This window comes from Cebidichthys violaceus, unplaced genomic scaffold (genome assembly GCF_023349555.1).
Source record: "Cebidichthys violaceus isolate CVI_PGR_0920_01 unplaced genomic scaffold, fCebVio1.0.p SCAF_7, whole genome shotgun sequence".
NCBI classification, from domain to species: Eukaryota; Metazoa; Chordata; class Actinopteri; order Perciformes; family Stichaeidae; genus Cebidichthys; species Cebidichthys violaceus.
In genome coordinates, this window is record NW_027176927.1 from 8,083,689 (window position 1) to 8,111,388 (window position 27,700).

The 27,700-nt window shown below is 41.3% G+C and overlaps 2 protein-coding genes across 3 annotated transcripts in view; one reads left to right on the forward strand and one right to left on the reverse strand.

Moving 5' to 3' along the window:
- The first annotated feature begins 10,606 nt into the window (after positions 1-10,606).
- mc2r (melanocortin 2 receptor) lies at positions 10,607-12,254 on the forward strand. Its single transcript, XM_068735845.1, has 2 exons — positions 10,607-10,959; positions 11,693-12,254. The coding sequence occupies exons 1-2, from the start codon at positions 10,607-10,609 to the stop codon at positions 12,252-12,254; spliced, it is 915 nt and encodes a 304-aa protein (XP_068591946.1).
- Positions 12,255-14,454: 2,200 nt separating this feature from the next.
- The window catches only part of LOC137891295 (melanocortin receptor 5-like), a 29,090-nt gene continuing 15,844 nt past the window's right edge, over positions 14,455-27,700 (reverse strand). For both annotated transcript variants that reach the window (XM_068735843.1, XM_068735844.1), the window contains 2 exons: positions 22,938-23,126; positions 14,455-17,783 (listed from right to left, as the gene is read on the reverse strand). In XM_068735843.1, the coding sequence (XP_068591944.1) occupies positions 17,213-17,783; positions 22,938-23,126 (760 nt within the window). In that variant the 3' untranslated portion in view covers positions 14,455-17,212. The remainder of the gene's footprint in view (positions 17,784-22,937; positions 23,127-27,700) is intronic.

Genomic DNA, 27,700 nt, shown 5'->3' on the forward strand with positions numbered 1-27,700 from the left:
AAAATAGCAAATTAATCATCTCTTTCGACAAAAGAAAGACCCTGAAGCCTTAGGAAAATGTTTTATGATAAATTGTGTTTAAAAAAATGTAATTATAGAGCAACTAAATAAAAATGAGTCTGGATTAACCTTTGTCCACACAACAGCGTTTTCCATGTATGGTATCAAATATATGAAATGGTTACCAAAGCTGGCGTGCATGCCTAACAAGATAACTCACTGTTATATTTTTGGAGCAAGGTCTGAGGTTTCACACAAAATATGATGCTTTTTCTTCATCATCGCCTTGCAGCTGTGGCTACACTCCAGGGTTCAGGTCAGAAATGTCCCAATTTATCTGAATTCACATGGAGAAAAAAAACACTCTGATTCTCTCTCAACAAACCAGAAAAACTTATGTAACTGTGCAGCATGTGAATAAACCACCCACTGATTTCTTTTATTTTCTATATATTAATTTAGTTACATTTAAAACACACATACAATATGAATTAACAAAGTATTTAAGAAAAACAAAATACCATTTAATTATCTAATTTTAATAATCTTATCTATTACATTTGCTGCACCATGCTGGATTCACCCTTAGTTAAGATGCCTTTGGTTGAATCGACAAAGAATGTTCTGTCTGTGGGAAACAAACCAGTAGAATTCTACCGGTCAGCCACCAAAAGCATCATTTAATTTCCCATCACAGTCTAGTTCTCTTCTGCCTATTTCCTTTTGTCTGAATAAGTTTTCTTTTGGGAAACTGCCTCTGGCCCATTAAGAGCTGGTGCTGGATTTGAAGAAGTGCTTTTACACTAATCAGTTTCTTATGAAGAAGCAATATGAAGGCTCAACAGAGTCTCCCAAGTGCAATTTTCTAAATATTCTCTTAAGATGTGTTGTTTGTTTCTATCTGCTTCAAGCTACTTCTCATTTCTTACATAATAGCCTCTCAACTAGGTCCTGCTTAGCAACTATGCAAAGTAATCTGTTTGTTTCTGAACAAAGTTTACTGGCTAACTGTGGCCTTAATAAATAGTTCCATAGGCTTTTTCACCCTATGAAAATGGTTTCAACGAATGGCGAATTCAATTTAAAATACCCACCTATTCATATTCATCGCAATCATCATTACTTATTCATCTGTTGGTGATATCTGGCTCACTGTCACACCGTCATGGCTTACTGGCACTCTTCAAAAGAACAGAGCCATCATTAAATGAGCTGTTTTTAACATTCAGAGCATTAACTTAACAGCAAACAACTATTAGCTATGTAAAGATAAAGCGGAGTGATGCCTACCTGAGCCGAAAACAAAGTCACTCTCCCATTGTGTGTGTTGTTAGCCGATCTTCTCTTTGCTTTGTTGACATTTTGCTGGCCAGAAGCGTGTGCTACAGCGCTGTTATCACTGTTAGCACAGTTAGCTATGAGCCACTGGCTCACCTAAACAGGGCTGCTGACTTCAGAATTATTCTTAGGCTCATTGAGTAAATCAAGCCTGGTACTTTATTGATTTGGACTGCATAGCTGTTTGTTAGAAAGGCTCACATCAGGCCTAGCCTGATGTAGAGTCCGGGCATGCACAGGCTTGTATAGGTTACCAATAACCAAGTAGAACTCCTGCCTAACTGACCTTTCGCTAAGCACCCCTCCCGCTGCTACTCCGTCATGCTGTCAGAACTACCAGTGAGCCCACACTGTCACAATTTGCATTCACTGAAAAAATATTATCTAACTCTTGGAAAAATAAAAAAGCCATTTCAGAGATAAGCAGACAGAAGGGTCTACAATATGTGTATGAAGGACATATCCAAGATGTCAAACTGATTTAGCAGTGAAGACAGGTAAAAAATATAAAGATAGAAGCTAAAGCTATAGATCCAGTGAACCACCACATCACCTGGAGATCGAGACAGAGGACAATGAAATTAAGGAACAACACTCATTACACACAGCCATTAAACAGCAAAAGCAGCATGTCTATTCATTCAGTATACCTTCAGAAGGTAGGCGTAGCATAGAAGTACTAACACTAGTTAATGATGTTCTAACGTACTCTGCTAATGTTAGCTCCACAGGATTTTTACGTAGAAACGTAACGCTTTAGAATCGTATATCCCCTTTCAGCCTCTCTGGATAACAAATATCACTATTACACAACGTTTAACCATGACTTGCACCAAATACAGCCTGAAAATGAAGAAAATCTGAAACCATTGCAATAGAGTCTATGGGGCAGAACCTGATAGTTGTCAGACCCAGATTGGAGCTGGCCGATGCTACGCTATGAATGGCCAGTCAGCATTCAAGGGCAGGACTTAGCATAGGGTCAATTAAAGACACAGTGAGGAGAGAGGAACATTTCTGCTGTCTATGAACTCCGACATGGACAGTTTTACCCTTCTCATGTTTGAATATGACCAGGGCTGTTTCTAAACTTTTTGCAGGCCTGAAGCAACATCTTTCACTTTTCTTTTCTTTTTTACCAGTTATCTTGAGAAAACAAACTTTGCTTTCTTGAGCTAACAAGATAATCAAGTTGTTATCTTTCCTCTTATTAGACATGCATGGACAACTGCGGTCAAGCTGTCACTCACATGTCCCTGCTCAAATTGGCTGACGCTAAAGTTGAAGTCCACTCATATACTGACCATCATGGTAAATGCATTTAATTATGCCTGACAATAAAAGTTGATTTACATTTAAGTCCGGTGATACATTGTTCTTGTTGTCAACAAATCCCAAGAAAAGACCAAAAGCAACAATGAATGTATCCTACTAAGAAGTATCGTCCAAAGTCTCAAGTATCTTATTCCTCTGTACCATATTATTATAACAAGTGACCCTAATATGTATTAATCCATCCGCAGATGAAAATAATTACTAAAAATGTACGAATTTACTCGTGTTTGAGCATTGTTTGTTATAATGAACAGCTGTTTAAGGAAATGACTAAGCACTTTTTAGAAATGTATTAATGTAGTGGGTACCACTGGGCCTTGGGACAGACAAGGCTGCAATGTATTGAAGTCTTGTTCCTTACTAATTCCATGTAATTCATATAAATGACAAGAACCCCTCTCTTGCTTTTTGCAAGTGATTTGTATGCCATGCGGTCTTTACATACTGCAATGTAAATGCATCCGCTCTATTATGCTACACGCTGAACAAGTGACATATGACCTATGTAGTATAAAATAGAAGAGAGGGGTTGTGTGAAGAAGTGGATGGCCCAAACAAACACAGGATCTACAACCAGAGGACCAGTGTTTGAGACTGGTGCCCTAAATTGTTGTTGTTTTAAGTTACGTTAGTGACATGTTATCATATTACGTTGTTTACATACGCATTTTATTTAGTTTACGTACTTATTTTCCCTCCTACCATAATGTCTTTTTTTCAAAACCTCACAAAGTGGTTTTCGTCCCTCTCTCCAGCAACATTTTGCAGCTCCTCTTGGGGGATCCCAAGGCGTTCCCAGGCCAGATGAGATAAATAATCTCTCCAGCGTCCCTCTTCAAACTCTGCCTCCTCCAAAGACGATGTGTTAATCGGGTTCAGGAGTTCGTCAAAGTGCTCTTTCCACCGTTGGACAACACACCGCTAAGTTTGTATCCGCAGTTCACCTCGCTTGCCGAACACAGCCTGAGCTAAGCACTGCTTTCCCTTCCTGAATCGTCCAACAGCTTGCCAGAACTTTCTTAAGGCCTCTCCGAAACTTCCGGGTGTTTGCTTTGGCAACCGTCACGGATGCAGCCTTTCTGGTTCCCTGGTACCTGGAGATCCCTTTGGCCAAGCAAGACCGAAAGGCTTCCTTCTTTAGCTTGACGGCCTCCTTCACACAATGGTGGTTTCTGAACATGCTGTTGGATTCCATCTCTCCAACCTCCCCTTCTCCAGGAGCCGGGCCAAGTCCCATGGGTGCAGGCCCAGTGACCAGGTCTGTCAAAAGTGGGGAAAAAAAACACAAATACGTCATATTCTATGTCAAGACTACATACAGAGCCAGACTGTCACTAAATTCAGCTTTGAAACATTGAGACATATGTCAATTTACATTCATCTTTTAGTCTATCGTTTCCCACAGAGTCCACTAAGACGGGCTCGAGACATTCATGTAGCAGTGAGTTTTTTTGCATTCGCTGGTGATATAACATACGTCTGCTGAACTCCACAAAGAATATTGAGGGCTCTGTGAATTCTAGCCCTGCAGGGAGCCAAGATAAGGGAAGCATGGCAGGATGTGGAAAGAGTGTACGTTTAATGAGCCTTTATGCTATGTGTCCCAAACAAGGACAGACTCTCACATTTATCACTCACCGCAATCTCTGTAATGCCCTTCACTCAGCACATCAGCTCAGCGGAGCTATTTGCAAACTCTCAGAGAGACTTTAACAAAAACACTTAAGGAAAAAAAAGGAAAAACATACAGTAATGGGTGATGAAAATGTTACAGAGGAAGAAATACTGTCTGATGACCCATGCCTGACATACCTGAGCAAGACCGCGGACATACTGTCTGCATATCATAGCCATACAATTAATTATTCTGCAGCACCAATTCAATTGTTGGTAGTTAGATCTTACCTTCTGCTGCCAACAAAATCCTTTTGTTGAAGTAGAATCTTTACTTGAGCTTCAGAAGAACCCAGATGATTATGATGAGCTTAAATGCAGCATAGAGAAAAGGGGTAAACAAGCTGCAGTTCTGTATCAAACTTCTATATCACCATTTGCTATTTTATTGAATGAATCAAATGTACCAGAATGACAAATCTGTCTAAACAGAGAGAAAAAAGGGGAGGGTCAGTGTCCTTGTGCCGTTATCATAAATTAGCATACTGACAAAAAATAAAGAAAAACAAATAAATGGACGAAATAACATGCGCCACAGCCTTGGTGAGGCAGCCTTTCAAGGCTACAACAACAGTGTCCCCTGTTTCTCCCACATAAACCCAATCCACTGCATAAGACCCTTTCAAGGACAGGTTCACTTCGGCTCTTTATATCAGAGCCTTTTGTTGAGGTACTCTGCAGGAATTAGGACAAAACAAAAAATGACAAATCATCTTCTAAAAGGCCTCTAAATCAGAAGGTTGTTTCAGCAGCTGACATCAGTGCGAGGAACAAGTAAGGCTTTTTACATTATTCTTCATTTAACTCAAGCTTATACATTCACAATGTCTTATCAAGGATTCAGCAGGGACACTCAAACTAAAGGTTTGCCTATGTTTTGTCTAAGGATACAGAATATAGGAGTGCATTACTGTAAGTGCATGCTCACATATAGCTGGAGGCAGCAGAAACCCCGGGTTCTGAGTTTTTAAACCTAATGTAGCCACATAGTAAAGTGCTCAGAATGGCATGTCTGACAATGGCTAACTTCACAGAGGAGAACAAACCAATCAGGCTTACATTAGGAGAATCTCCCGCTAAGTAACATTTTATCTTAAAATATAGGCAGAAAATAACAACAAAGGTTAGCTGTGTAATAAAAGGACGGCAAACAGAATAGGACGGACGCTCTGAAGCGTTACTGGATGTAACTCAAGCTTCATACATTACCATCTCTGCTCCCACTTTGTACAGCTCTGGCAGATTCATACGGCTTTGATCATCTTTCAATGGGAACTCACGGATAAGTGATGGGTCTTCCATCGTCATGGCTCCCTCTAGCAACCGTAGGAGTTCTAATAGTTCTAACTAATAGGAATTGTGATTTATTTAGGAAATAGGAACAAAATAAACACTGTTTTTTTGTATTGCAGTCCCTTTCAGAGAACTGTACAATGTTTCAATCATATTTGTGCCAGAACTGTGTCTTGTGCTTTATATGCACACTTTTTCCAGCAAATTACATTAAGTGCGGCTAAACACAAAATACATCGGTTAAGGGCTACCACTGTGCATACTAAAGCTCTTTATCTTCCTCATTATGCAGCGTGGGAGGATAGATCATATAATCATGAGGCACATCTAATAGCATAACAATGTCCGTCCTTGTAAAGCCAGCTGTTTGATCACCAGCACATTAAAAAAAGAGGAGCAGAAGAGGAGAAACTAGGAAGTTAATGAAGGAGAAGACATGCAGCAATGTTTAATAAGAGAGGAGGAAGACAGTGCAGATAGGATCTGTGGGTTTTGGCTTAGTGAAAAGGGATGAGCAGAGAGATAATGGCCTGGGTTGGAAGGAAAATGTATGCATAAGTAGCTGTGATGAAGGCATGTTTGACTTGATCACATGTGTTTCACCTGTCTTATATCATGTCTGAACATTAGTAGCTGGGAAACAGTATATGGCCAACGACACGGTTTTACATGGTTTTGGGATCCGATGAACAGAAATCTTAATGCTTCAACATGAAATATTTCAGTGGCAGCAGGCTAAGCAAGATATTCCTGACGTCCCTCTCTCCAGCAGCATTTTACGGCTCCTCTTTGAGGATCCCAAGGCGTTCCCAGGCCAGATGAGATAAATAATCCCTCCAGCGTCCCTCTTCAAACTCTACCTCCTCCAAAGACGATGTGTTAGTCGGGTTCAGGAGTTCGTCAAAGTGCTCTTTCCACCGTTGGACAACATACCGCTGAGTCTGTATCCGCAGTTCACCTCCCTTGCACAGCTTGAGCCAAGCACTGCTTTCCCTTCCTGAGTCGTCCAACAGCCTTTTCCGGCGAGGTGCTGCTGCTCTTTTTTGCTACTTCATATGTTGTCTGTTAATTGTTCCTAGTCTGGCCCCCAACAATGCAGCTCCCAGGGTCACAGGGACACGCATAACCCTCCACCATGTTAAGGTGGAGATTCTTGGTGGGAGACAGGGTTAGGGATAAGGGTCAATTCAGATACAGTGGTGCCACGGTTCGGTACGTTTCAGTACGTTTTCAATACAGCAAAAAAACAGAAATGCCAAATACTCGCTGGTGAGACTCTCAAGTAGTCTTTAATAATGAAAGGTACTGGAGAGCAATCCATGTTTTGTTCCTTTATATTTTATGTGTGTTATCTTGTTGTACGTAGTTGTACAGAACAAAATAAACAATAATGACAGGAAAGTCCTCCGTTTTGTGTCCGTCCTCTCTAAAGCCGCTAACCGTTACTTCAGACGGCCGCTCCGTAGGTCTGATACCTCCGATGGACACGCCGCTCACTGATCGCTCCATTAACAGTTGCTTCCTCCGTAATAACGCAGACTTTAACTGAACAACAGCTGCTAGTAAAGACAACAAGGTCAACAACACCTGTAATCAGTTCTCCATGTTAAATTAACCTGGTAGTCGATCGGTAATCAAGACTGTTGTTGTTTGTGAACATCCGGTCACGTGATAGGAGCGTGGCGAATCAGGAAAGGATAGCACGTTACGTCAGGTGGGTTGCCATGTTTGAGGGCAGTGGCATCAACAACATCAGCTATATTTTTTTTTTCAAAAGCAATTTAATATTATTCAAACGTATTTGTTCGGTTCGTAATGCGTACCGAACCGTAAGCCCCATACCGAACGGTTCAATACGAATACGTGTATTGTTACACCTTTAATATATATATATATATATATATATATATATATATATATATACACACACACACACACACATATTGTCAAACAGGATTCAAGACAACACAATTTAGCTTTTTTGGGCTTTTCCTTCCCGTCAATCTCTCTTTCTGTTATTTCAGCGTGTGTTGTGTACACTGATAATGCTTTGTAATTTTAACATTGCTTGGCGCCTTTGCTCTTAACTATCCCTCTAAACCTAGGCATTAGCATCTTGAGAAAGTAAACTTTATGCTTTTTTCTCATCTGTCCTTTACTATCACAGAAGTACACACACACACACACACACACACACACACACACACACACACACACACACACACACACACACACATACAAACACACAAACACAATCACACACACCAGACAAAACAAAATGATTTTCTAAAGTGATTACACCACCAGTGGAGATAATTCCCTTCTGTGTCATTATGTATTCGATAAATCCCTGTGAGACTCTGAACAACACGGATGACAAGATGAAGAGACCCTTTTTGCTGTTATTGGGTTGCTATTTAAAAATTTTCATTTCATTCTGTGCTAGTCGAAAGCTGAGCAGTGGGTGGGATTGTTGGCCGGAGCTCATGGATCAAGCTGATTCTTTCTTTAGTGAAAGTGCCGTGAAAGCTGAGGTACACGCTGTTGTGAGTTTGCATCTTGAATAACGGTCTAAAGTTTTTATCAAAATGAGGTATGGCAAGGTTAGTTGATTGTTCGGTCACCGCATTGGTCAAAACTGAAACATCTTGATAAACAAACTTTGGTACAGATGTATTTTCCCACAGGATAAGTTGTAAACTTTAAACAAATGAAGGTCTAGCGTCACCACCAGTGACTCGACTCCATGGGGGAGATTTACCTTGCAGCTCAGGGCAGATGCCCCCTGATTACAAATCTCCGTTATAGTTAATTTACCGTTGCCATCTTGGATTTGTTGATCCAATTTGTTGTTTTTTTGCACCAAAGCATACTCATGCTTAATGGTCTATTTTACTTTAAAAGGGACCATCATTTACTAAATGAACATCATGCTGTATTGAAGAAGACTTGAAACTAGTGATTGAGACCATGAACTCATGTTTACAATGTATTTACAATGTTTACTGAGGTAATAAATCAAGAGAGAAGTAGGGTCATTTTCTAGACTTTCATGCCATCAAACTTCTTTTGACAAAATGCAAGTTTTAAGACACTTCCGCATCGGCTTCACTCAGTAGAACCAAAGGTTGCCGCCTTGCTAACACGCTAAACACGATCGTGGTACCCATTGGCTAATAAACATTAGTATGTTAGCATCGTTATTATTAGCATGTTGCCATGCTGATGTTAGCATGTAGTTCAAAGCACAAATACAGCCTCACAGAGTGTCCTGTAGGCTCCAAAGGGAAACTCATTGTATTTTGTATAAGCCCATCAGGCAGTGGCATCTTGGTTTGCATCCGCTGCAATGCCCCTCGCCAGAATATACCACTGTTCAACAGGCCTTTCTCACAGCAGACATTTTTATTCGTCATTGCACAGGTGAAAGAAATATTTTAACTCAATTCTCTCAGTAAGCCATGACAAGGAGCCAGAATGCACCAGTACCCTGAAATCTTCTCACCTAAATGGAATGCAGTCGTCAACTGACACTAGCCCAATCTAGTTAATTCTCTCAAATTCTTTGTGTTGCTCTTCAGTCTTGTTTTGAATGTAAAGTTAATCCTCGAAAATTTAAAGCATCTGACAGGAAACGCTAAAAAACAGGTAGACTCGTGGGTGACATTCAGTTGTATCCCTTCAATTAGCCTTTTTTGATTTTCATGCCCCTCTCTCTCCTTTTGCTTTAGAAGTAAGGAGGCAATCAATGGAATGCTGGGGGAATTCATGGTTGTGACACAGCTGCGATTTTATCTGTAAGCACAGTAAAATCTGAGTACTACTTCACTTTCTGCTTTAAATTTCTGGAATGAGAAATTAGTCAAAGCTTGTGTCAAAGATGGTGATGAAGGGACAGAGTAGTTAAAATGTTCTTTTATGAAGATTATTGATTATTCTGAAAACACTGAGACGCTTTGCGATTGACAAGAAAAGAGGGATCAGAGAGTTTGGTTAAGAGCTTGATATAATTATTATAATCATCCTCAGTCTGCGGCCTGGCAGGTGTTCTCAAACACGGATCACAGAGTAGTTCCTTAATTTGAATTATAATGATGAGAAAATATTCCTTTTGGCATGAGTTTCATAACTGTCCAATTACAAAGGAGGAACCAAACATGTTCAAGTTGAAGGGCAAGATACTCTATCAAATGAGCTGTTAGATGTGGGAACAAAGGTGACACTACTCATCAAAGAGAATGTACAGGTGCATTACAAATGAAGGACTCCAAATGCTACACTGGATGGGAGGTTGTTCTAGTCAAAGCATTCAACAGAAACAGGATAACTACCTCTGGGATTATAATGAATTTAAATTAATTTCACTTTTGTCTTTCCGCAGGTGATGCGTCTAGAGACCAGCTGACAGGATTCGTTCAACATATTTCAAAAGACCAGCAATCCAGACCTCCACTGCAATTTCACTTGGCAATAACTGACTTTCTGTAATCCTGGACAAACTCACCATCTGAAGAAGCACCAACAGAAAAAAATGCCTGAATGTACCTTGTGCAAACAGCCAAAGAGAGGCAGATGGCTGTAGATAATGACTGAGCTGTGTCAAAACTCCTAACCCCCAACTCCCCAGTTGTAAATAGGACGTGCAGTGGGAGAAAAGGACATTTTGTGATGAGATGCAGATAGTAGCCTTTTGCCACCATTCCTGGGTGTTCAATTAATCACACTGTACCAACTGACAACACCACCACCCCCATTTTAGGGCATTGCTGGTCACATAACTAAGATTAAAGGCAAAAATAAAAAATTGAGATACTCTGATAGCCTACTGTAGGCTAACATTGACGCAATCCAACACTGAAGATAATACTTCTCAAACGGTTCTCATATCTTGAGAATGTAGCATTAACATTAATGTCTAGGTAGCTGTAGTGTCCATGTTGATTACCTTCTAAATCTAGTCAGAACTATGGACACTGCCACGGCGAATCAGTCGGACTGCCCCGAGGTGAAGGTCCCTGTCCCTCTCTTCTTCACCATCGGTGTGGTAAGCCTGGCCGAGAACCTGCTAGTCGTGGTGGCCGTCATACGTAACAGGAACCTCCACTCGCCCATGTACTGCTTCATTTGCAGCCTGGCGGCCTTCAACACCATCGCCAGCCTCACCAAGACCTGGGAGAACCTGATGATCATGTTGGCCAACGTGGGACACCTGGAGAAAAAAGGTCCCTCTGAGACGAACCTAGACGACGTGATGGACTCCCTGCTGTGTATGTCGTTTGTGGGCTCCATTTTCAGTTTCCTGGCTATTGCTGCAGACCGGTATGTATGTAGCACAGTAATCCTTTTTTTTAAATAAAAGGTGAAAGTGGCTTCAGTGACTTTAAATATAACCAGAACCATGGTGGGTATACAAAGGATTTATTTGATCTGTTTACTGCTGTGCTGGCTGTTTTGAACTGATTCTCTGTGGATTGTGGACCCTATAACCAATTATCCTCTGCTCATATTTAAATTCAAAGCAACATGTCTCACTAACTAGGACTCTGGGGAGAATTTAGAAAAGTCTTGAACTCTGGGCTCTAACTCATAGATCCACAGCTTATTAAAAGACCCACCAATTTTTCCGAATGCTTTACCCCAAGTCATGAACATCACTTTTAACACCTCTCGCTTCAGGTCATGTCAGCATGGTATGACAGCATGAAGTTACTCAAAACGTGGCTTTCATCCATCACAGTAAAAAATTATATATATATAAATATAAGTGCTGGGCAACGATTACAATTTTTAATCGCATTATTTTCTGTGATTAAACGCAACCTTTTTTCGATACAGCCAATCAATACTTGCATAAAGTGTGATAACATAGGCAGAGCACATATAAATAGAGAGGGAGTAAAACAGACATTCCCATTCAAATCAATGTATCAGGATGGTCAGAGCGCCGGCCATTTTTATGAGTACCGTTGCAAAAAGCGTGGCTGGCTACTTTTATAAAAACTTCTGTATAAAGCGACTTTCAGATGACAAAATTATTTGTTTTCACTTCCAGTTACCTCAGCATCTTCCATGCCCTTCGCTACCACAACATTATGACAATGAGACGCACAAAGGCCATCTTGGGTGTCATCTGGACAACATGCGGGGTGTCTGCCGTGCTCATGGTGAGGTTCTTCGCTTCCAAGTTCATCATGATCTGCTTTGTTGTCTTCTTTGTTGTCTCCCTGGCAATTATCTGCTTCCTCTACGTCTACATGTTCATGCTGGCACGCATCCATGCCAGGAACATTGCGGCTCTGCCCGCCGCAGGCGGTGGGGGGAAGTGCCGGCGTCAGCGACGGTGGGGCAGCGGCATGAGAGGGGCCCTGACTCTCACCATCCTGTTTGGGGTGTTCGTGGTGTGCTGGGCACCGTTTTTCCTCCACCTCATCATCATCATGCTTTGCCCCGCCAACCCGTACTGTGAGTGTTACCGCTCGCTGTTCCAGCTGCATGTGGTGCTGCTGATGAGCCACGCCTTCATCGATCCAGCCATCTATGCCTTCCGCAGCGCCGAGCTCAGACACACCTTCAGGAAGATGCTGCTTTGTTCAGACTGGAAGAGGTGCTCATAGACAAGATCTATTGACTTTTATTTCAGCCTTTGATTTAGTGCATAGTTACCCTTTACCTGCAGACAACAATACACCAGTAGTGGGCCGTCAGGGCCAGCAAGGCCTTCTCTGCTGGCCTTGACAGAATCATAAAGTTATAGCTATTTTATAATTTAACTATTTTTCATAAATACACTACATGTATTCGAAATATTTTTTCCCATTTGATTATTATCTCATTGTAGAGCTTTTATCCAATCCGAATTTGCCCCTATGTTGTCTCTAAGTAAAAAAATCTGTGAATCCCTTTGCAGTTTAAGTAAATGGGGACGATATTGTTGATTGTCATTGTGTTCAACAATTCAGATTTTTAGTTTGACATATTGGGCGTATTCTTTGACATGCCAGAGTCTTCCAACTGACCTAGCCATACAAGATTGGTCAGTGGGCTAGCGTGACATGTTGGGCGGTGACAATCCCAATATCTAATGCCTCTGTCGAGCGGACATTTTCAGCCCTCAAACGCATTAAAACGTATTCAAGAAATACAACTGTGGAAGCTTGACTGTCATCACTGACGTCCATGGCAATCGACAAGGACTTCTTACTGGAACTGAACCGCACCGATGTACTGTACAACTATGGCATTAAACTCTTTGTAATCAAAAGAAGGATGATGGCCTTAAATAGTGAACAGCAGCTTTGGTAAGTGAACTGCTTTTGTTTTTACATCTGCAGTAGTTCATTTTTCTATCGTGTCATTTTTATGATATGGTTAATATTGTTCCCTTTGCCCTTTGATGTGAATAATATTTGAATGGCCCTTGAGTGTGTGGCGGAATGCGTGTTTTAGCGCCGCAGTTTTGCTGGAATGTGCAGAGGCCTGTTGAATCGTGTTATTTGAGTTTTATGTTATTCTACCTGTTTTGTTGTCATATAAATAACAAATAAATAATATAACCCGTAGCTGTGGCATCATAATGAGGTTATTAGGAAGTGATTCAACTGTAGTAGGACAGCACTGAAGGCCCAGGTATAAAATGCATGGCCCGCCACTGCAATACACACATCTTCACTGCCAATGAACAACTGTGGGTGGTCAAGGATGTCACACAAGGAAAAAAGGTTCACACAAGGTCACATTTTCCCACTTGGTATTTGAAGATGCCTAAATCAAGGCTACTGCCATCAGAACATTTAGTTTGAATGACATGTAATTTGTGTTTCCATGCACCTGGGTTATGACTATAAAGGATCCCTTTTGTGAAAATATGACGTCATGTTTTCGGGCTGGGGAAAAAAACTAAGTTGGAAGGGATCGGAGTTCGGAAATTAAGGTGTAGCGTAAATTCAGACAGGAATACTATACTCTTGTATGCTTAAGCCTGTAGTTTATTTCTCATACATCTGCCAATCAATCCTCACGCATGCTCACTCATTATTTAGATCAGCTGGTCTCCTTTATCTAATAGAACAGCGAAACAATTACATCTTTAGCCTATCATCTTGTTGCTGTCTCTTTTAAATATGATTGTCTCTCTACCTTCAGTACGTGTATGCTGCTGTTACGCACCCCTCCACCTCCCTATCTCTGCCCAATCTTCGCAGATCCATCGGCTTCATCATCTCATCATTCTATCAACTCATCAGCCACCACCAGTGTCTGGATTTATCTTGCTGCTGCTCAGGGCAGACGCCCCTCGATTACAAATCACCCAAGAGTAGAGTCCGAGCGCCAAAGACTCTGTCAAGACTTTATCATCACATATCATCTGTTAATAATAAACTATTATCTTTTCTTTATCTGACTTGTGTCTCCTGATTGAAATGGCTGCAGGGCTGCCTGCTGAACGTAAACATGCAAACAAAAGACCGATCCTTTCTATAGCCATAACTATGCATCTCTGAGTGTTTCTCTGTTTTTTTTTTCATTTGATAACTTGCCATCTTTATTCTGCCTCGCTGGCTGTCTAACCATCCACCCCTCACCCCATCATCCGTCTCTCTCAGGACTTGGATGCAATCTCATTTCCCCCCCACCCAAATGCCAATCTCTTCAATAATGATCACGTAGGAACATTTCTCAGAACCTATTTTACTCAAAGGACGTCACATGGATCATCCATAACCTTGTGACTTCCATCATTCGCAGGACCACGGTTTACCACAGCTCCTGGTGCAAACAATAATGTGAAAACAGCTCACCATTTTACCTTTTTGCTTTTATTGCAGACTCACATAAATAAAAAATAAATAATTTGAAGCAACGTGACCGACACTGGCATCAGCCGTTTCATTTGAAGCTGACATTTATATCTTTACCATAACTAACATGAACAATGTTTACACAGATGTTAATATGGTCTCACTGTACATAAACATAGGGCTGAGCATGGGATTAGCATATGGGCTTCACCCCTGTCCAGTGTCACATCACATTCAGTGTTTTTGCTGATGGTTCTGTGGGAATGAGAACTGAACTTCACACTCAACAACAACAACAATAAATCACTTTGCATAATTCCACAGATATGTCATGTTGGAGGTGGATGTACAGTGAGCAAAATGAAAATCACTGTTTTTCTCCAATAAATAAACCTGTAGGGAAAAGAATATCATTGCGTTTTAATAAAAGCAGTTTCCATGTGTGCATATTCATACTGTATGCTCTTGTTTTGATCTCACAATTGCGCAAGACTTACAATAAGCATGTATGGAAGCAAAGTTAAGGCAATTTACAACACAAAACATCCTTTTAATACTGTTTTCATTGTGATTTTTCCAAAAATGTCTCTTGTCTCGCTGTCTATATGCATTCAAAAAATGCCATGGATCATTCTCAAGACACAAATAACACAAATTAGTTTTTTTTGGTAATAAATATTAGAATGTAACACTGGGAAACAAATGCTTAGAATCCACCACTAAGAAATGATGCAGAACAGCAATTTCAGACAGATGGTTGCATTCTGTGATAAAGTTCTCTCAAGCTTTTCAGTTGGGAGGAAGGCGCCACTGACACACACTTACAGAGAGCACTGTAAAGCGGTATGTACATTCATTTTTACATTTCAAGTGTAAACTTATGACATCTTTACATCTTTACATATTACAGACCATTGGCAGGGATGCAGTAAGAATTGTCATACATCAGTGGGCACATTGACAGAGCAGCTATAATTAATATGAAAATACAGACAAGAGAGTGACTCCTTATTCAAACCATAGCAGAAACGGCTGTGCGACTGAGCCTTGGCAGATTTCAGGAAGCTGTTCATTAACTATCCCACTAATGCAGCAGCAGGGAGGGTTCAGGCATACCGCAGTGGCAGAAAATTGGCTGTTGTCTGGCAATGCCATCCAAAAGCTCAGCAGCAGCCTTCTTTTCCCCACTTACAGATAACAAACAAGCAGTGGAGAAATGTCAATGCCTTCAAGGTATTCAGAGAAAGCCCTGGAATCCTCAGATAAAAAAAAAGTATCTGATTAATTCTATAAATAAAATTAAATAAAATTAAAATTACGCTGACTTGTTTGTGTTGTTTTTTTGTGCATTCAAGTGGTTTTGTGTTGAAAAATAAAATGCAACCAATCTATTAATATTTTAAGAGACTAAAAGAGTCTCTGGGGAGAAAATTCACCATCCAGGGTATTTTATGTCTTTGATAGAATGCACTGACAATTGAACGTAATGAGAGCATATGTTTGGATAGACAATTTGATCAACCAATCATATTTGGATTAGTAGCCAATGGGCGTATTCTTTCAGAATTTTCACGGTTCCGGGATTTTTTAGAAGACCCGCTCACGACACCTAGTTTAGTGCTAATTTGTGATTGATAGCCAACGCCGAAAATTGCAACAGGTGGAGATAGTGCTGATCATATCTGATCATGATCCTGCTGATCATATCAAACCTGGGCAACTTTGAATTTTGCTTTTTGCTTTCAACTCTTAACGAAATGTTTACACATGCTGATGTGCTCTTTGACATCTTACAGTATAAGTCATTTGACATGCAAAAGCGGCCAGGGACGCCCTTATTTTAGTCATTTTTTTATTTGTGGCGAGGTATAGAAGGTTCTGTTCTGATAGGTTCGATTCGCCACTGCGAACAAGGCAATACATCTGAGGCAAGAGTTGTGATGTTTCTTGGGTTGGTGAAAACAGCAATGATCTGCTCAACAGTGAACCATAATAACTTGATGTTGGAGTAAATATTGTTTTTAAAAGCTCTGATAGACTGTAAGCTTGTTGTGATTTGCTCCCCTTCCTCTCTTTTATTCAACATAAGATTGTCTTTGTGGTACTGTCTTTTTTCGCTGCGATCACCATTTTTACAAGTCCTCTGTACTGAACAACAAAGAAATAATGTTTTTGAATTTTCTCCCAAAATGACATGTAAGAGCATTTTTTTTATCTGACACTAAAGAATACATCGGTACATCGGAATTTCAAGCCGAGGGACACTGACCAAGCAGCGATATTTGACGAGTCGGGAATGAAAATAGGTAGCCATCATGCTCACGCCTACGAATACAGTAGTTGGCAGAAAGTATGTCCGGGCTCTTACACAACATAATTTAAGATAGACAAAAGATAGTAACAAAAATGTAAATATCCTGTCAATAAAGTGTTGATTTAAAAAAAGATAAGGTCAAAGCAGAACAATCAAAGAATTGTCAGCTAAAATGAAAGGCAGGACACAAAGTGTTTTCTGCAACGCACTTTCAAATGGTCCTGGCTGTTTGTCCAAGTACCGAATACTGTAGCCACATTGCAACAACATTAGGAGATAGTAGCTTAACCTCCCTACAAATGGTGGGCGTCCCCTTTCCAGTTCATAATGGACAGAAGACAAAAATGTGCTTGACTGTACACTGTAGTGGCTGAAAAGTGCAATGAAACAGTTCTCGGAGTCTCTTATGGTTATGCTGCAGTCGGTTCATCCTGCCATTGGCCTTCTGAGTCTGTCTCTCTCAGTACTTACCTGTCAGAGCGCAGATGTTGGTGCAGGCATTTCTCAGGCTGTAACAACAGATGATCTCCTTAAAAGTCTTCCTCATCTCCTGACTCCTGAAGGCATAGATCAGCGGATCAATCACCGAGTTGCACATGATGAGGATGAGGTACATGTTGAAATGGGACATGAAGCACACGCAGTAGAGGTTGCGCGGGCACGAGATCATCAGTATCAGGTGGAGGAAGAAGGGAGCCCAGCAGACGATGAAGATCCCCAGCAGGATGGTGAGCGTGATGGCCCCCTTCATGCTGGCCCGCTGGTGGATGGAGTTGTAGCCGGGCAGGGCGGCGATGCGCTTGACGTGAGAACGCGCCAGCATGAACATGTGGCTGTAGAGGGAGGCCATGATGAGCAGCATGGCAAAAAACATGGAGACCAGGCAGATGATGACGGGGGTGGTGTCTGAGTAGATGATGAAGACGATCCCGCAGCCCGTGCAGAAGGTCCAGATTCCCCCAATGATGCAGCCGGCTCTCCTCACTGTCATGATGTTGTGGTACCTCAGTGCATAGAAGATAGTGACGTACCTGTAGATAATGACATAAATTAATTTCTGAGGTAACCTGTACCCACGGAAGACATTTTACAACGGCATTCACAGGCTGAGCAGTACTAACCATGATGAGTAAACTAATCTCTAAGACCGCTTTCAGAAATAAACAGATTATAATATTGTGTTTCTCATTGGGCAAAGATTAGAGAGGTTGTTGATTTCCTGTGGAATTTGAGTAAAAAAAGTTTGCACAAAGGATGCGTTTCCAGGAATGTTCTCCTACCCTCCTCTTATTTTATTTTTTTTTACTTTTTATTTCTTTTCTTTTTTACAGTTGCTGTTTCACTCAACAAAAATCACAACAAAATGATGACAAAAATAAAAATAGACATAAACGTAAAAGGAAAAGGAAAGTCACCATACATTCTTTTCAACCTTTGATCTGTACTTTTTGGACCAGCTGAGAACACTACCCATCTTTTCTCTTGTATATTGTCCATTTTCCCCAGCGTTGATCATGGATCCCTGCTTTGATCCTTAGGTAAATAGTCCATTTTTCCATAGAGTGTATTTCCTCTACAATGTCCAGCCACTGTCCTAGACTTGGAGGGTCACTTTTCAACCAGCTCCTTGTGACGGCCTTTTTACTTGCAAGTATCAACATTTTAAAGAGGTAGATATCCTTCTTTTGGATTATGTCGCCAGGTATCAATCCCAGGTACACAATCCGGGGGTCCCTGGGAATCTTGTAGTTTAGAATCTCCTCCAGAGTCTGAATAACCCTGTCCCAGAATGTTTGTATTTTTATACATGACATTTTATACGTGAGTGATTGGCATTCATCTGCCCACACTGTCTCCAGTATTGCTGCTCTTTACCCAATTGTTTATGTTTGTATGTGGTGTAATAAAAAAGCGGATTAAGTTCTTCCAATTGAATTCCCTCCATCTTTTAGAGCTAGTGGAAGTTTGTTGCGTTCAACAAATGGAATGCCAATCACTCTTCGACAGTTTAATGTTCATTTCTACTTCCCATTTCAGTTTTACATATAGTGTGTTTCTTCCGTTTCGTTTTTGTAAACGCCTGTACAGTTTGGAAACCAACTTTGAGGGAGTTTGTTTGTATGCACCTGTCAACAGTTCAATCACTTCATTACCTTCTGCTGAAATTCCTTTTTTAATTTCTGTATCATAGAAATGTCTTAGCTGTAAATATCTGAACAGGTCCCCATTTTCTAATTTAAATTGTCCTTTGAGTTTTTCAAAAGTTTTAAAAGTTTTTCCCTCTATGAGTGTACATATCGCTGTTATTCCTTTTTCTCTCCAACGTACAAATGTATTATCTGTCTCTCCCGGTCTAAACCTGAGGGTCTGAGAAGGCCAAATCAGAAGTTTACTGTCTCCTTCCAATTTGTATTTTTTAATCTCATTCCAAATTTTCAGTGATTCTTCTAATATGGAATTTTCTCCCTTTTGGTCTGTATATTCTTTTCCACCTAGCCTGGCCTGAGGTTGAGATTGGCCTAGATTTAGCTCAATGTATTTCCATCCAGCTTGATACTCTGGGGAGCACCAATAAACAATGTATCTCAATTGAGCTGCGTAATAGTATTCTCTGAGATTTGGCAGTGCTAGGCCTCCATTTTCCTTGTCAATTTGGAGTGTCGTAAATTTGACCCTTGGCCTTGCCCCTACCCAGATAGACCGGGATATCTGTTTGTTCCATTCTGTAAACTGAGATTCTGGGATTCTGACTGGTTGTTATAAAAAGAGGTACAGCAACCTTGGCAATACATTCATTTTCACCACCTCAATTCTAGAACTAAAATCCAGTACTAGTTTAGACCATTTTGTTATATTTTTCTGTATCTTATCATTTATTAAATTGTAGTTTGTTTCATATATTTTGTTAATTTCCTGAGTGATTAACACTCCCAGGTATTTTATTGATTTTGCTTCCCACTTCAATTCATATTTCTGCCTAATTGCTTTACTTTGTAAGTAGTTAAGGCAGGGTACATGTGTTTTTGTGATGTTCAATTTATAGCCCGACATCCGACCATACAGTCATAAGTTTGGGAATTGTTGAGTTGGGATTTTGGAGCTAGGTAATAATGTCATCTGCAAAAAGTCCTATTATATGTTCCTCCTTTGCTATATTGATCCCTTTCAGCTCTTTGTTTTGTCTGATAGCTTGAGCCAGAGGTTCTATGAATATTACAAAAAGGGAGGGGCTAAGGCAGCAGCCCTGGCGAGTGCCTCTAAACAGCTTAAAACTGCCTGTCAGATGGCCATTGATCTTTATTCTAGCTGTTGGGTCTCTATATAAAGATTGTATACACCTAATGAATTTGTTATTAAAACCCAGCCTCTCTAACACTCTGTACAGAAAAGGCCAGCTGACTCTATCAAAGGCCTTTTCTGCATCGAGACTGACCAGAGCTGCACACAGATGTTGTTTGTTAGCCTGTTCTATAATGTGTAGGGTTCATCTGATGTTATCCTGTGTTTGTCGACCTTTTATAAACCCTGTCTGATCTTCATTTATTAAAGTGGGCAGAAAATGTTTAATTATTTTTGAGATTATAGATGTAAACATTATATGTTTATAATCTACATTCAATATAGATATTGGACGATAAGATTCAAGTTATACATGGATTTCAATAGATAACAAGAACTAACTTGACTCATTTCTAATTTTACATTTTGTTACTGTTAACTGCTGTCACCTCTCAAGGCCCCCCTTCACACACACTACAATGCAGAAAATTGTGCTGTGTAAGATGGATGGTAAAACATAGAAAGGAAGTGTTGAATAAAGATGATTACATTGATTTCAGCTCCTTAGTGTTTGTTTGGATTTGTTTGGTTGTGGAAAACAAAAGAAAAATTCCCACGCTTCAAATTCACATTTGCAATAGCTTTTGATTATTTTCTCATGCTATACTACATACACACCGTGTGGGCCGTCAGGGCCAGCAAAGCCTTCTCTCTGGCCTAAACAGAATCACAAAGTTATAGCTATTTTATAATTTAATAATTTTTCATAAATACACTACATGTATTCTAATTATTTTTCCCATTAGCTTATTTTCTCATTGCACAGCTACTGTCTTCCTCAGTTGCTCTGCTTCCAGCCTGCAGCGCTGCTTCCAGCCTGCAGCGCTGCTTCCAGCCTGCAGCGCTGCTTCCAGCGCAGCTTGTTTTAGGTAGAGCTTTTATCCAATCAGATTTCGCCCCTATTTCTCTCGGTAAGAAGAGAAGCCCGAGGCCCGCTTGGAATCCTTTGCAGTTTAAGTAAATGGGGATGATATTGTTGATTGTCATAGTCTTCAACCAATCCGATTTTTTGTTTGACATGTTAAGCGTATTCTTTGACATGCCAGAGCTGTCTAGGTGGCCTACAAGTACATCAGCATTAACGTGCAGCTCAGCATTAGCATGTGATTGTTCAGTGGGCTAGCGTGACTGTTGTGAAGCTGAAAGCTAGCAAGCAGAACTTAGTAGTAGTAAGAGTTCAAGTTGAAAGATATGTAAGAAGTCAGACATTGACATTACATTTTTAGCGTTTTGTTTGGTGTAGCTTTGTTTTTTTAACATCCAATGGCTAAAGGAGGAGGAGAAACGTATTTCGGAGTTACTGGCAACGCCTTTCTGGAGAAGGACATTTCCAGAAAAGCTGGACATTGTAAGAAAGGGTCGGCCAACCGCACAGCTAACAGCCCTGACCCAGCCAGGAAAAGGATTTGTACGAACGGTATTCTTGGCTAACACATTTTATGGCTGGGAATGCGTTTTATTTGCGACTGAGCGTCTTGGTGTTTGGCGCTACGCTAGATTTGCTAACCAAGGCAGCAACAAGACACTATATCACGACAGGACACTTACAAGCTACGGTGCTTTTGAAAACTTTTGCTGAGTGGATCTACAACTCAATGAACACGTTCGCAGGAGGACCTCTGGCTGGAACTGAACCGCATCGATGTACTGTCAATAACTGCGTCATTGAACTCTTTTGTAAACAAAGAAAGGAGGATATACTTTACATTGATTTTGACTACATGCATTGTCCGTCAATGAAGAAGCATCCCGCCTGTGTCTATTCATGTATCTGTTTTCTTTTACAAAGTAAGAATTATGGTCTGGAGAAATGGGCATTGTGTGGCAATTTCTTTAGCCCTGTTTGAATCGGTAGGTAACAGCTGCCTAAACGCTGCGGGGAGAGTTTTCAGCGTGTGTGCTGCTGTTGGTTTTCCTGCTAAGCTAATTTAGCATAGTGTGTCTCCCAGAACAAACGTGCATCAGCAGAGTACAATGTTTTTCTTCCGTGGTGTAAGCACGTTGGGTGGGTTGCCAGTTTGAGTGCAGTGGCTCCACCGAAAGAACATTATATTTCCCATAATTTAAGCTTCTGCATTTTCCAAACGCACTAGTATTATTCAAACATATTGTTTGATTTGTAAGCCTTGTACCGAACAGTTTAATACAAATACGTGTATTGTTGCACCCCTAGAAACAAATAATAACCCATGGCTGTGGCGTCATAATGAGGTTAAAAGGTGGTTCAACAGTAGTAGGACAGCACTGAAGGCCCAGGTATAAAATGATAGGCCCGCCACTGATACACACATTTACAGTAGATATGCCAATAAGAAAGGTGAACGAAGATGAATCTTCATCTGCTTTCTGTGGGTGTTTTTATAGGAATGTGGATCCTTCAGACCAATTTGAGGAGTGCCTCAAGGTGGCATCTTCCACATGTAATCGTAAGTTTGTCCTGTAGTGTGGGACTTGCACCGGTCTGGTCTTGGCTCAGTCTCGCCCTGGCTTTGTCTTGACTTGGTCTCAAACCCTGAAAGTTTTGGTCTGCAGTCTGGTCTTGGTCTTGACTTGGTCTCAACCCCTCATAGTTTTGGTCTACACTCTGGTCTTGGTCTTAACCGCTCAAAGTGTTGGTCTACATTCTTGCCTTGGTCTTGATTTGGTCTCAACCCCTTAAAGTTTTGGTCAACACCTGATCTTGGTCAGGACTTGGTCTTTACTCCTCAAAGTCTTGGTCTGCACTCTGATCTTTGTCTCGACTTGGTCTCAACCCTTCAAAGTTTTGGTCTACACTCTGGTCTTGGTCAAGACTTAGTCTCGATTTAGGTGGTTTTGTCTACAACACCGTCTCCCTCCATCATTACCTGTCCACAGCGATGGCCAGAAGGCTACACATCGATGCCACAACAGAGATGCAGATCATGGAGTCAAACACATTGTCCATCTGCCGGATGAAGTGATCCTCCACCACCAGCTGTCTGTTGTTGAGGAGGTAAATGATGATGGTCTCCCAGGCGTTGGACACACTCACCAGCATGTCCGCTACTGCCAAACTGCAACAACCAAACAAGTTAGGTTAAGCTCTGATCCTATGCATAGACATTCACAAATATGTACAGGAGCCCAAAGAGTAGCTGTCCCAGTCCTCCCCCTGCATGATGACACATTCATATCACAGTGAAAACCAACAATTCAACTAGAATGCATTCCTGCACAATGCATTAAAGCACTGCTATAAATGCAGAAATGTAATATGAATTGCACTTGAATACCAAATGAATTGCACTTCAGAACCGCTGACCTTGCAATTCTCACAAGGTGTATGGAAATTGTTCAATGCTCTAACCCCTCTGCCACTACGCTCAAATGGAGAAGGCATTCATGGTCTTAAAGATTGTATAAAGGGGAACTTCTGTGTAATAATGTTGTTCTAACAGAGACTGTACGCTGTTTACCCGACAACAAACCTTGGGTTTGGGTCACCAGGGACATCAAAGTCTTCTCGAATGAGAAGAAGAGGATCTTTAGAGACAGGAACAGGGATGCTGTTATAGTTATAGCAAGGAAGGCCTTTAATTTATACTATGTTCAATTATATGATTATTTATAGTAGATTTAATCTCCTGACATGTAGGACGTTTTTGAAAAATAAAAAACTTTTCTTTATATTTACTGCCTGTTTCTAGTTCTGACAGTGCTTTTCAACAATGCCCAGCTGTTGCTGTAGTCCTTTTTCAGTAGGAGACTTTAGAACCACGTCACCAGCACAAATGGCAAGTTCATTTATATATCTATAAAGTCGAACTTAAATTGCAACCCTGACGAAGATCTCTTTACTGGGTGAAGAATTCAGTTTGTTTGTCTCTCACTCCCCCCCCCCCCCCCCCCCCCCCCCCCCCCCCCCCCTAAAAATAACCTACGCTTTCAAAACGAAAACCTACGCTTTCAAAAAAAACCCCTACGCTTTCAAAACTAAAAGCTACGAGTTGAGTTTGGACATAGTGGGCAGGGCACATGCTGCTGAATGAGCCAGGAGTTTCTATTGGTGGGTTCACTTGGATCCCGGCATCTGCCTCCACTGTAAACACTGACGGGAGGTTACTGTGATGAGTGACATGGAGGTAAGTTGACATTATATTGCTTTGTTTTGTCAAAATTATTTTAAATGTAGCAGCACTTCACTTTGTTCTCATGTTGTTAGTGTCGTGGAGTCTCTTTTTTTAAAGAACAACATGGAGGGCTGCTGTGTTGACATGAAGCCTCACTTATATATAAAACATTTGTAAATGTACAACTGGAGCTAGCCAGGAGCTTTGCATATTAGTTTACATTTAATTATTTAATTAGTAATTTCAACCAAGCATATCGATCTCCACTGTTCGCACTTTTCTTCAGTTGCATGTCCCGATGGCAGGCGGCAAATCTGATCATTGTTTACAACCGCGAAATGAAAAATCCCGCTTTCAATACGTCACCAATGTGGGACAAAGTAAAAGCCCGCTTTACACGTCATCAACGTGGGACAAAGGTTTTGCTCAGGAACTGGTACAGAAGCGCACTTACGCTATGGAAAATTGCGACTTAAGTTGAAAGGGCGTGCGGACCCGGTCCAGAAAGAATGACTGCTGACGGGCCTCCAATGCCCGTCAGCAGTATGCCCGTCAGTATGTTTCTTAGTTCGCTGGAACGTAGACATTATGGAGGATGAGAATCTAGCTAGCCTTCCAGCTAGCAAGTGACTAACTAGAGGTCTTGAGGCGACGCACGCTACAGCGTTACCTCCGTTGTAAATAGAGCAATCCAGGAGACAGTTGGCTAACTAGCTGTTATATGATAACGACAATGTTAGATTATCATTTATCTGTTCATATGAGTGGAGTGAATGCGAACGCGTTTTATATGCAGCAATGTTCTCCTGAAGGAGAATCTGTTTGTTTTGTTTTTTACATAAATGAATGGCTAAGAGGTTTGTATTTACGAGTATATTGTTTGCATCTTGTAATAAATATTGATATGTTCTTGATCACTTTGTGTTTTGTCTATTTGCCTTTTCTGTTGAGAAAATAACTGAGACGTTTGTGGGTTTTGAGGCACTGATGGCTTTTCAATGTAATTTATAAATGTTTTGTAAGGCATAGATAGTCCTCACTTAAGATGAGGTGACACAAAATACTTAACTAATGACTATTAAATACCTGAATTAATCATGAATTGCACTATTAATACACATTTATAAAGCATATATTAACATAGTTCATAACCATTAGTGCATATCTAAATCATTATATATATAAATGCATGAATAATGCACAACTAAATAAGTTCTTAATCATTTATTAACACTTTATAAATGATGTAATTAATCATCTACAACTCCTTAATAATTGGTTTGTAATATATATAATACTTAATTTACAAATGGGGAATCCATCATTTATAAAGTATGAAAACACAATCATGAAACACATAATAGACAAGTGTATTAATCAAGATTAAAACATTTATAACTGTTATAAATTGTATACTAATGAGTGTTAATGTAGGAACAATGCTTTATAAATGATGAATTAAGTGTTTACTCATACCTAACTAATGCTTCATAGCATGGAGTTATTATAAAGTGTTACCGTAAAGGGTACTGTGATTGGTCAACATGAGCCAATGAGGCACCGGCAACAAACATTTTTACATTACATTACAGTCATTTAGCAGACGCTTTTATCCAAAGCGACTTACAATAAGTGCATTCAACATTGGTAATCAAAAGAACTACTAGTCACCAGAAGTCATAAGTACATTTCCTTTTCCAAACAAGCATCTAAGAGCATGAAGCAGAGCATAACTCAGAGCCAAAGTACAGTGCAGAAACAAACAAAAACAGTTCGTGCTATAAGTAATACAAATACAATAAGTGCAACAAGCTAGTATGAATACAATAAGTGCTAAGTGGAAGGCTCAGGGTAGCACTTCCTGAAGAAGTGGGTTTTCAGCCTGCGCCAAAAGATGGGCAGCGACTCCGCTGTCCTGACGTCAGTGGGAAGTTCATTCCACCACTGTGAGGCCAGGACAGAAAACAGCCGTGACCGGGTCGATCGGCTGCCAGGACCTCTGAGTGACGGGTCAACCAATCGCCCCGAGGCAGCAGAGCGAAGTGGTCGGGCGGGGGTGTAGGGCTTGACCATGGCCTGGAGATAGGAAGGAGCTGTTCCTTTCACTGCCCTGTAGGCTAGCACCAGAGTCTTAAACTGGATGCGAGCTCTTACAGGTAGCCAGTGTAGAGAACGGAGAAAGGAAGTTGTGTGGGAGAACTTGGGGCGATTGAACACCAGGCGAGCTGCGGCTTTCTGGACAAGCTCCAGAGGTCTGATGGCCGTCGCCGGGGCTCCGGCGAGTAGAGAGTTGCAGTAGTCCAGGCGGGAGATGACAAGAGCCTGGATGAGAACCTGCGCCATCTCGTCAGTGAGGAAGGGGCGAATCTTCCTGATGTTGTAGAGCAGGAATCTGCAGGAGCGTGTAACGGATGAAATGTTTGTTGAGAATGACAGTTGGTCATCCAGGGTCACACCCAGGTTCCTCGCAGTCCGAGTCGGCGTCACCATGGTATCATCAATGGTGATGGACAGGTCCCAGTGCGGGCAACCCTTCCCCGGGAGGAACAGTAGCTCGGTTGTGTCTAGGTTGACCTTGAGGTGGTGTGTCGTCATCCACTTCGAGATGTCAGCCAAGCACGCAGCGATGCGCGTCTCCACTTGGGTGTCACCGGGGGGGAAATGACAAGACCAGCTGGGTGTCATCGTCATAACAATGGTAGGAGAAGTCATGCGAGTGAATAACAGAACCCAGAGATGTTGTGTAGAGCGAGAAGAGAAGGGGGCCCAGGACTGAACCTTGCGGAACCCCTGTAGTCAGCATGAGTGGTTTCGACACGGCCCCCCTCCAGGTCACCTGGTAGGATCGACCCGTCAGGTAGGATGCAAACAGGATGCAAACAGGGAGAGTGCAGAGCCTGAGACGCCCATCCCCTCGAGGGTGGGTTTTAAAACTCTGCAATCCATTTAAACAACAGACAAATGTGAGTAATTTATGTATATTGAGTGTCACATTGAGGAATGTGCCAGCAGCGAGGGAAGGATACGTGCTGGCTGAGTGAGGCGTCTGCCTAGAACAATGGGTCATAGGCCAAGGGGGAGCTTATCAGATTTCAGCCAATCACTGAGCTGATCGATGGTTGTGAGATGAGAACTTTTCAGAGACTTTGGAGGGACAAGAACTGAATTCTGGGCCATCTTCAGACCTTTTCCGTCGAAAGACGCAGAAGTGGGAGACATGCGTCCTTCCTTTGTCTAAGAGAGTTGAGACCCTAACAGAAATTGGCGACCACGAAGGGACGGAGCACGGTCAGATGGAGCACGGCCATTTTCGGAGTGGCCACGAAAAGAAGGTACACAGAACCATTTCAATAAAATCTGTATAGGTAGACATAGGAAACCTAGCAGAAAATGTCTGTGTTCAACGCCTCTGAAGGCTGAGCCCGAGGACAGGCCGCAGGAAGCTGGTAAGGTACTATTGACCTGAAATTTAAAGTAAATTTAACAGCTGAAAGACTGTATGAAATACGGAGGCACAT